This window comes from Leptonotus elevatus, chromosome 6 (assembly GCF_054856555.1).
Source record: "Leptonotus elevatus isolate MCC_2025b chromosome 6, RoL_Lele_1.0, whole genome shotgun sequence".
Taxonomy (NCBI): domain Eukaryota; kingdom Metazoa; phylum Chordata; class Actinopteri; order Syngnathiformes; family Syngnathidae; genus Leptonotus; species Leptonotus elevatus.
Window position 1 is genome coordinate 17,027,865 of NC_141244.1, and position 10,653 is coordinate 17,038,517.

General features: G+C 38.6%; 1 protein-coding gene across 4 annotated transcripts; it reads left to right on the top strand.

Moving 5' to 3' along the window:
- Positions 1 to 1,063: 1,063 nt before the first annotated feature.
- On the top strand, positions 1,064 to 10,653 carry tmem67 (transmembrane protein 67). 4 transcript variants are annotated; one of them, XM_086078159.1, is made up of 28 exons: positions 1,064 to 1,274; positions 1,766 to 1,854; positions 1,949 to 2,039; positions 2,114 to 2,213; positions 2,720 to 2,783; positions 3,196 to 3,267; positions 4,163 to 4,225; positions 4,308 to 4,462; positions 4,531 to 4,639; positions 4,703 to 4,789; positions 5,257 to 5,322; positions 5,395 to 5,548; positions 5,612 to 5,732; positions 5,807 to 5,912; positions 7,612 to 7,668; positions 7,741 to 7,839; positions 7,920 to 8,018; positions 8,100 to 8,186; positions 8,279 to 8,378; positions 8,472 to 8,611; positions 8,675 to 8,815; positions 8,896 to 8,976; positions 9,395 to 9,511; positions 9,598 to 9,714; positions 9,794 to 9,901; positions 10,007 to 10,109; positions 10,193 to 10,335; positions 10,423 to 10,653. In XM_086078159.1, the coding sequence occupies exons 1-28, from the start codon at positions 1,076 to 1,078 to the stop codon at positions 10,501 to 10,503; spliced, it is 2,949 nt and encodes a 982-aa protein (XP_085934285.1). In that variant the 5' UTR covers positions 1,064 to 1,075; the 3' UTR covers positions 10,504 to 10,653. The 4 variants fall into 4 exon arrangements, with proteins under 4 accessions (XP_085934285.1, XP_085934284.1, XP_085934283.1 ...); XM_086078158.1 differs by having other exon boundaries at positions 8,279 to 8,377; positions 8,459 to 8,611; XM_086078157.1 differs by having other exon boundaries at positions 9,794 to 10,109.

Consider the following 10,653-nt stretch of genomic DNA (forward strand, 5'->3'; position numbering starts at 1 on the left):
AGGGATGACTATTAACAGTAGCGATTAGAGAGACTATCTAGAGTTAGGATTACCTAGGTTAAAGTATTTCGACCCATTTATACAGGAATCTATAGCGCTTGAATTAAGAATTACTTGCATAACTTAACATCTTTCTTAGTGTCAGAGTTTATTCGATTTTGATAGATATAACTCTATATCATCTGAGTTCCCAAAAGATAAGATTTTATTTATATTTTATTTATATTTTAGATTTGTTAACTAATAAGCAAAGTGTTACTTATTTATTGAATTTAATTCAAACATAATTATAATTATTTTGTAGATTAGTGTAGTAACAGATACGCTGAGGTATCAATACTCCTTTTACTATTATTTTTAGGTAAATTAAGTAAACAGTAAAAGCAAGCAATGCATCTCAATTCGGCTTATTACGTTCAACCTTTTTCTAACTAAGTTCTATTTTAGTCATACTTCTAACAACCACTTAGGTCTTTTAACGAACTAATAACTATACTTTACCATCGGTAACTGCTAATCCCTGAACTTTTAAAATTACTTTGTTTTATTTTAGATTAGGATAACAAGCTCGAGCGGGTTTAATAAAACCAGCTAAACTTATTTACGTCTTAGCAAGTGCAACCGATCTTTAGAGGAGGAGCCGCTGTAAAAAGAGCGTGTTTAGATTTTATCTTTATGGTTACTCAATAATAATGGAATTGGTTACTCAATAAGGGTTTATCTGAAGTAAAACCGGGGCAGTGAGAACCTAAACGAGACCTTCTCTCAGCCGACTTGAAGCGTTCCGGTCAACTCCTCAACTTTTGCCACAGCACACTTTTTTGTTTTGGTATACTATCAAACATAATATAATTTATACAAATGTTTTGCATTCCATCTAATACAACGTTTGTTATTGATTAGATTGGATGGTTATTACAGATAATGGTGTACCACTATTTCTTTATTACTGTTAAAAAAATCACACACATTATTGGTAAACACCAAGATTTGTCGCAACTCCAGACGCCAGGTGGCGCTAGTGCTTCACAAAGCCCGATGCTAATACCCACAAACGAAAAAGAGCCAGCACACCATGGCGACAGGGACGCTACTGTTTATTATTAGCTCCAGATTTGTTTTCACGTTATTTTTTGTGCATTTTAATCCAGTTCACTCCCAGCAGTATGTAATTCCCTTTCAAGCTCCCTCTGATTGCAGTGTGAAAGAATTCTTCGACATCTCCAATTTGTCGTGTGCGAGCTGTGGTGAAAATCAGAAACGCAGCGCTGCAGGTACGTGTTAAATACAAATGGTTTATTAATGTTGTTTAAAATTCAGCAAATGCTTCTATATGGCGCTGAGGAGAAGATAGCTGACAGCAAATGCCCGAAAGTCTATTCACTTTCTTTAGACGACGACTATGCGAGCGAACAAACTTTCAATTTGAAGCTGCATTTTACTTTCCATGTTTATGTGCAATGTAAAATAACTGAATACCTGAATTTTTTTTATTAATAATGTCACCGTGTAAGGAAAAAAATAGCACGAGCATGCATGTCCAAAGAGCTGTAAGAGCATAAGGTTCAGTTTTCAACGCTACTTGTTGGTAAGGCTGATTTCGTATGATAAATAAGATTAGTAGCATGGTTGGGTAGTGGCTAGCACATCTGCCTCACAGTTCTGATTTCAGGTTAGAATCTCGGGCTCCAGCTCAGCTGCAACTCTCATGAGGACAATCACTTGCTCATCACCTGAGTTATTAAAATAATCACTTATTTTCCAGGCCTGAGTTGCATTTGCCAAAGTGGATTCCGTACAGTCACGACTGACCTGACGTCCATTGCTTGTGAGGCCTGTCCGCCAGACACGCCTGTATGTGCTGTTTATTAAACTATCTTGATGTTTATCGCACACAAAACGGTGTCATTTGTCTAAATAGTTAATGAGTTTTCTGGTTCCATTCCAGGCAGTCACTCGAGATGGTTTCGGGTGCATTCGTTGCCCAGGCAGTGCTACTGATGAGGGCCGGTGCCAGTGCCCTGCAAAACATATCCTCGGTGAGTAAAATATCTCGCCCGGTCAAAAGTAATGCAGTTGTTTTGACTTGTCTGGTTGTGATTGTTTGTTCCAGTGGAGAGGGATGTCAGTGGAAACCTTTTGGATGAGGCCACATGTGAGATGTGTATTGGAAATGGATCCGCTTTCTCAGTGCCAAACAGCAGCGGTGACAGGTATAAGCACCGTGCATCCAGGCACCGACATTAAAGTCAGATTTACATCTTTTTAAGCCAAAACAGAGTCATATATTTGCCAATAAATTAGCAGCCTGACATTAATAACGTTTGAAGTAGATATCTGATTTCCTTTATTGACTAGATCCTGTTTTGATTGGTTGTCTGGTATTATGAATTTTTTTGTGGCTTGTTGTAATACTGTATCGTTCATGTTTGACTGGCTCAGAATGTTAGAGTGCATGGACTGCAGCTGCTGACCGATTAATTCATTGCATGAGAAGAGAAGGGGAGCAGTGGAAGTGTGAGGCAAAGTACTGTCTGCCTCACCTTACGCTTTATCTGCATTTTAACGCGTTCAGCAAAACAAAATATATAACACACAAATATTAAATACCTTAGAGAAAATCAACGCACAAAAGACCAAGTAACTACAATTTTTACTTCTCCTGATGCCTTTTCACTCTCTTGTGACCAACCATTATCTTGTATATTTTGTCATTCAGGTGCGAGAGATGTCAGGCTTCGTTCATCAAAAGCTCCTGTGTGTGTAATCCTCCCTCCGTGTTGGTGAGCTCATGTCATCCTTACACTTAAACAACACAGACAATTTGATCCAATTTCCTTTGTAAAGTGGTGGGTAGCAGGGCCAAGGAGGTACCTATTACTTTACCTAGTACCCGTACCTTATACTATTAATAGCCCTCTTAAGATACACAAAAGCCCAAGATCAGATGAGATTTGAACCCCGTGCCAAAAATAACTGTGGGGCGGATATGCTAATCATTATTGAACCGTGCTGCCCTCGATTGAGTAAATTATATGTGGTCATTATTGCATTATTAAAACTAAGTGGTGTCCAAGACACATGGGATTTACTGTACGCACGATGTATGAACATCTGGCAATAAAGAAATGTTTTACAGTATGTAGTTAATTTCGTATTATTCATTGAATTATTTTTTTCACTGTGGTTTTCCAGGCAGGAGGCTTGTGTATCCCACCAGGCAGCCTTTCCACTAATGTCAATCCAAGTGTCAATTTTGCTCAGTTGGTGAGTATCATCATCTTTGCTACCTCATATTTGTTACCTCCGCCAAGGAAGTTGTGCGTGTGTGTGTGAATTTCTTAACGATGGATAACAATTCTTCCGAGGATGGTTCCATTAAATTTAGGCATGATGCCACACACTGATGATTCCAAAACAAGTAAATACTGTAATATAATTCAATATTTTTTGGCAATATTTTATAATAAAAAAATGATGCATTTGAACAAAGTTATTTATACTGTAATCATTTTGGACTAAATTTATGACAATATATTTGTCAATGTAGGGCTCCAGACTGCCGTTAATTTATTAAATGGTGGCATTGTGGTGCTAAAATTTGAGATAGTACAAGTAGAAATTTCATCTACTTGCGCATATGGGGCCACTAAATTTGCCGTTTTTAAAAATGATTATTATTGAAAAAAATTTGTTACTGTTGCTTCACAATTCAGCCCAATTATTAATAATATAGTGAGAATAAGTGGAAATGTGACATTTTAATTCACATGTTCATTTACAGTGTGTTGGCCTAAAATTTCAGGCTAGGGGCCACTGTGCTCCTAGTAAAAAAAAAAAACCTCATAGTTTGGACCGCTGCAGTGATTTAGTTTTTACTACATGAGCTTTAATGTCAAACAAAGAAGTTATCTCCACCATATTTGGCAGGATTTAAAATTTAACTTCTAACATATCTAACAAGCTAATGTGTGTCATCACATCTACAGTTTGTGATTTGCTGTTTTTAAATCTCATTTTCTGTCAAGAAAATCTGGATGAAATGAGCTGCTTTTCAGATCTCACATGTCTTTTGTAGATCGCATCTGTTTTATATGATCTTGATTCTAAAATAAATAAATAAATCTCTTTCTTTTTTTTTGTGCTTTTGCTCCACTTGCAGAAGTTCAGCATCGTGTCTGCCTGGTTCCTCAAAAATCTTTACTCATCTGCTGCAGCCTGCCTTGTAATTCTACACTTTTTTTCTAATGGTAAAGCCAGCCCTGTGTGATCTTTACGCTGAATGTTAACACATTTTCTGTCAACAGAGCTTCTCCAACCTGACGGCGTGCCAGGCCCTGGGCAACATGTGCGTGATGAACATGCACTCCTTCAGCGGCGTGAGCGCTGACGCCTGCGGCCTCTTTAACTCCGTCTTCAGATCACAGGCCGCTTTTAGCGCCACTCAAGACATCTCCTACTGGTAATCAATCACATCGATTATTAGGCGCATCTTAATACTGCTCTGACCTCAAATTTGTCTTTTTCCAGGAGACATAATCTACCATGGCTTTACTATGGCGATGAGCCAGGATTGGCGAGCCGGGTCCTTCGGACTGATCCAGTCCCAGTTGGCTTCAATTTCAGAGGAAGAAACAAGGTAGGCGATGAAATTAAATCAGAAAATATTCCTCTTCATTTGCTCATTCTGTTTGTTTGACAGAACACGGACGTGAAGTTGCTTGCTGCTGTTTATAACGTCAGAGGCGAGTTCCTTCGATGGGAAAATATCGGAGGAGCCAATCTCCAGGTAAGAGTTGAGCTGAAGTAGAACAATACTGTATTTTAATCAGTGTTTCTGCAAGTCATTAAAAAGCATTAAAGGTCATTAAATGGATTTTAGAATAAATTATTAAATAATGAAATACGATGTCGAGAGGCATTAAAAATTCAAATACTATTTTTTGTTTATCTTTTATTTTACGTACAACGTTGTGTAAAGGAGTCATTGTAATTTACAATGAATAAACAATTTAGCATTCTGGAGTACACAAGTTGCTTCATGTTCCAAATACCAATTGCTCTGAATTTGAAAAGAAAAATATACTGTTCCTATCACCAACGTCCAACATGAAACACTAATGCCACCTAGTGGCAGATTATTATTTTTTTTACCTCAACACAAATCTATCACTCATAACTGGTACCTGTAATTTTATGAACTACTTACTATAAAAGTTTGAGAGCGCCTGGTCTAATGATGCCCCTCTGGTTCAGACTTGTCCAGAAACACCCATCAAACGGGCATCAGCATTCAGTTTTGGCACCGCTTACCAAGAAAGTGTAAGTTAACGGCTGTTTCCTTAACAGTCCAGTTGTTTTTGCCTACTACTTGGTTCACGTGTGTGTTTGTAGTGTGATCTTTCCGTCGCAGACCTGCTGCGTGATCATCCCGAGCCGTTATTTTACGATGTGTTTCTGGACCTCGGTGGAGAAGAGGGCAGAAAACTTCTTCCCTTGCCCACATTGGTCCTTAACCAACAATTTAATGGAAAGTTCATTAACCGAGGTAAGATTTATGCGCTTGTGTATGATTGTGTCGCATGTCTTATATTTTGCTCTCCGGGCACAGAAAGCTTGACAAACTGGTACCTGTCCCGGCGTATGTTTCTTGTGGACGTGCTGAGCGGCAGAGAGAAAAGCGCAAGCGTGCTTCCTAAAGTCATCCGTGTTGCAAACTTTGTGAAAATCAGGTGCGGATTCACTCATGTTGAAGACACGGTGGAAATAAATGTTTGTGTTGATGTTGACGTGCAAATGTCTGCAGGTTCCAGTTGGTTCCAGGCACACAACAGGGTCAGGTGTTCCCACCACTGATGACTGTGGAGTACAAAGATGTATTGGTCACTGATGTCAACACACAAACGGTGTCTGTGAGTCGCTTCTTTTGCTTACTTTTTTGCATTGAGAGACTTGTTGCTTGATCGTGTCACTCAGTGCTGACACAAATTTTGGTAAGTCAATAAACGCAGCCCAGTGATTGGTCGAACATGTTATGACACTCAGTTTTCATGCAAACATTAGTCGGCCTATAACGGGACTCAGCAACTTTTCCTGTCAAAAAAGTCATTTTAGGCCAAATAAATAACAGAAAATCTGTCTGGAGCCGCAAAACCTTTGAACATTTGGATGAACTGCTTTTGTGTTAGCCTAATGTACTGAGGGCCCAAGAACTAATTAGAGCGACACCATAAAAGAAAATATGCAGCATCCAATACTTGGAGATTCATTTTTTTCTACCTTTTCGTCTTCTGTTTTGGGATTATAATTTTTTTCAGACTGTTTTTCATTAAAAAAAATTGACTTTTCTGCCTTTCTGTAAAATTTCGGGCATTTTTTGCACATATGGGATTTCTTTTTTTGTTTTTGGACATTTTATTGTTACGTTTTGAACGTTTTCACGTCTTCCTTTTTAAAAAATAATTTTCTGACTTTTTTGGGTTGCAATTTTGTGTACATTACATGGTAACTTTATTTTACCTTTCATCTGTCTTATATACAAATTTGGACTTTTTTGAATATTTTATTACTCATTTTTGTTAAATCTAAATTGTTAATTCATATAATATTTTATCTAAAAAATTAATTAATAAATATCGAAAGAAAAGTATTAATTTCTACTAAAAAACATTTTTAAGAGATCCACAGGAAGCCACAGGAGAGGGCCTAAAGAGCTACATGTGGCTCCAGAGCCGCAGGTTGTAGACCCCTGGTCTATGCAATGGGATAAAAAAGTCTACACACCCCTTTTACAAAGCCAGAATTTGTCATATAAAAAAATTAGACCAAGAGATTATTTTTTTACAACAGAAAATATTTTCAGCCATTATTGTAACCTAAACCTCTACAACTCAATTGAATAAAGAAAAAAAAGTTTTCAAGATAGATATAATCTGGATTGGTTGCAGAAGTGTTCACACCCTTTTAAAACTGGGGGTGTGGCTGTGTTCATAATTAACTATTTACTGTATATTCAAAACTCATGTTAAATGGAAAACAACATACACCTTAACCCATTTAAAATGTATGATTAAACCCGAATAAATTCCAGATGTTCTCGTAGGCTTTTCCTGCCTTTTTTTTTTTTGCTTTCCAGTAAAAGTCTGATGGGTTTGTACCACCACTAAATATTTTTTGTAACTGTTCATAATTCCCTTCACTCAGCCATAGGTGGGTGTGCACACTTATGCAACCACATTATGTTAGTTGTTTATTGAAAATATGATGTATCATGGTCAGATTTTTGGGTATTATAAAAACAGTTGTGTTTAGACTTTTTATATTCACTGTTTGTCAGTCATTACAATATTAGTGAATGGTTGGAGTCATAACGTGTCCATTTTGTTACTCAATCATTATACAATCATTAGTCAGTTTACATGTGAATGGAATTTTTGTTTTGTTTTGTTTCATGTTTTTTTTTTCATAAATAAAAAATACAGTGTAGTAAATGCCACATAAGAGCAAAACAGCACTACCTGCTGGCGCTGGTGAGGTACTGCATTCCCTATGATGCAGACTGACTGACAGTTTACAAGCTTTCACTATTTATACCGCTCTCTCCTGCTGCAGATGAGCTTTGCTGTGGAATATGAGATGGATCAGAACGAGGCTCGCCTGAAGACGGATGTGAGTGTGAAACCAAAAGGCATTTTTTAACCATTTCCCACATGGCCCTGATACATTTGTGTGTGGCCACAGACAGCTCTTGGTGTGTTGGCTGGCCTGGCTGTGCTCTTGTCAGTGCTCAAAACAGTCAGCTGGAAGAGGAGGATCGCCTCACCTGTTGTCGACTTGAGGGTAAAGCATCTTACAAAGCATAAATGAGGACTTTACAATGTGGATGTCAATCTTGAAAATTCACTTCCTTTTGATTTCAGACCATGCTGATGTTTTTCTTCTTTTACGCCGGAGATCTAGCCAATGTTTTCCTTGCCGTCACTGTGGGAACTGGACTTTACTGGCTCATTTTTTACAAGGTGCACTTCATTTCGGCCAACCAAAGATGTGCATTCTCTTTTTATGTAACTTTTATTATCATAAAAAAAAAATGTTTTTAGGCCCAACAACATGCCTCAGTGTTATTACCACTCCCTCATCAAGAGGAGCAATTTGTGACCTACATCAGTTGTGCCTTTGCTCTCAAGGTGAATCACGTGCCAAATGAGCATCACTCGTTTTGAACGCTAGAGGGCGTCCTACTTCTGCATATCATGTATTTTTTTAATGCTCCATCCAGACAGTGCAGTTCCTCCACAAGCTGATTGTGCAGTTGTCTGTGGACGTCTTCTTCATTGACTGGGAAAGGCCACGCAGTAAAGCAAGCAGGAATGTGCCAGGTGTTTAAATAAATAGAAGCCACTAATAATGCTTTTCATTTGCTGGTAGTGTTTCAGTTTCATATATGTTTATTCTTTGTGCCGGTGTTTCAGCCAATGGTCAGCAGAAACGTGACCCCTCTCCTGTCAGTATCTGGAGGACCTACTTTGTGGCCAACGAGTGGAACGAGATCCAGACCATCCGCAAGATTAGGCCAACCTTTCAGATCATGGCTGTGCTCTTCTTCCTTGAGGTGCTTCTTGCTCGACACATTTGATTTGTTTTGGTTTGGTTTTTTAAATTGACATTTGTGTAGGTGTTGGGTTTCTCAAACTTAGCCCTGAGGGACCCCTGGCCAATTCTGCAGCGCCCCCCAGAGGTGTACACACCTTCATACAGCCTTACTATGCGCTATGGTCTGGCGGCAACACTTTGGCTCTGCATTGGAATTCTGCAGGTGACTTTTCACTTTTTCACTCTTGATTGACTATTCATGCGGTACTAACCCTTATTAAACGTCATCATTTATCCAAACAGGTCATTTTCTTCACTGTGTTTTATGAGCATTTTGTGGAAGACAAAATCCGCCAGTTTGTGGATCTCTGCTCCATCAGTAATGTGAGTTATTTACTGTATTTTTACTGGGCATCACGGTGGCCTATTGAGTCTGCATGTTTTCTCCATTTCACCTTTCTAGCATCATGCACGTTAGGTTAGTTCAAGACTAAATCAGGCGTAGGCAAGTATACAGCCAAATTTTCATTCAATTAATTAAAAAAATTTTAAAAAGAAAAAACAATACATTTCAATAGGGAAAGGTCATTTGAGTTATGAGCATGGTCATGGAATGAATTAAACTCATATCTCAAGGCACCACTGTATCTTTTTCTTTTTACCTCATCTATGAATAAGGGCCCAAGGGTTTAATTAAAAAATCAGATGTGACCCTGGATTGAGCACAAATGTTTTGTTTTGTTTTAACTGTTGTCACTTATCTGTCTGTTAAGTTTCCCATAAGTGTGTTTTGTATTTGCAGATTTCCGTGCTGCTCTTACCCCAGCGCTGTTTTGGCTACTACATCCATGGGCGCTCTGTGCATGGCCACGCTGATACAAACATGGAGGAAATGAACAACAACCTGAGGAGAGAAGCCGTATGTCCACTTACAGACTGTATTATCATTTTTACCATTTTTGTTCAATTTGCATCAGTATTACGTGCAATATTTCCCATGTGAAGGAGTCACTGTGTGGCCAAAGAGGTCTTCTCCCCAACACGGACATGCAGACTTTCCAAGTGGCCCTTTCCAACCGGTTGCGCTCGCATTACGACAGGATCCGGGACTCCTTCACCAGGGTTTGTGCCTGTTTCCACTCAGAATGCTGCCAAGGTCAATATTCATATTTTAATGTTTGACTTTTTCATTCATTTGCAGCGACATGGACCGTCAAGGCTCATGGACGCGGCCTCGTTCACCCAGTCAGACCAAAACATCCGGGCCTACCAAACCATGAACCACTTCCTGGGATCAGTTGTAGATCATGTTAGCCAGCCACATAAGGCTTTAAATATTATTGTTTGCTCCATTCTGTTCTATTCCTATTGTAAGTTGTTGTGTTCTATAGTCACTCTGTTTTCTTCTCCTCAGGCCCACCCTGACATGGATTACATTGTGAGGGACAAACTGGCACTGGAAAGGGTCATGGGCATGGAATTCCTTGAACCGAATGATAAGAGCATCTTTTATAATGGTATCATCTTTCTGTTTGAACACGATGTACGTCTGTACTTGGTGATGCATGCGTGCATAGATCATGTCTGTTTGTCACTGCAGATGAAGGTCACTCCTTCGGTGATGTGCTCTTTTATGGAAATGAGGGCACGCTGCTGATTTTTGACACGCTGTTCTTCTGCGTGGTTGACCTCGCTTCTCAGAATTTCGTACTTGCTGCCGTCCTTACATACCTAGAACAAATGGTTCGTATTTTGTGCATACGCAGTACAGTAAAGTACACTGTAACACTAATACTTGATTGTAATAGAACATTTGTTCATTCCTAACAGATATTTGAAAGGATTCGTAATTCTTTTGGAAGGAAAAACCTCGTCAATAAAACCCTGGTGGATGACAGATTTTTGATATGATCATTCATAATGGCCGTGTTGTTAAACTGTAGTTTGTGGGAGGTTTTTATGTTGCTGTATTTGCAATTCATTTTTTAAATTTTTTTACATACCTGTTCCCCGATGTGTAGATATTTTTCTTGTAAATGTATTTTTCTAGATTAAAGTGTT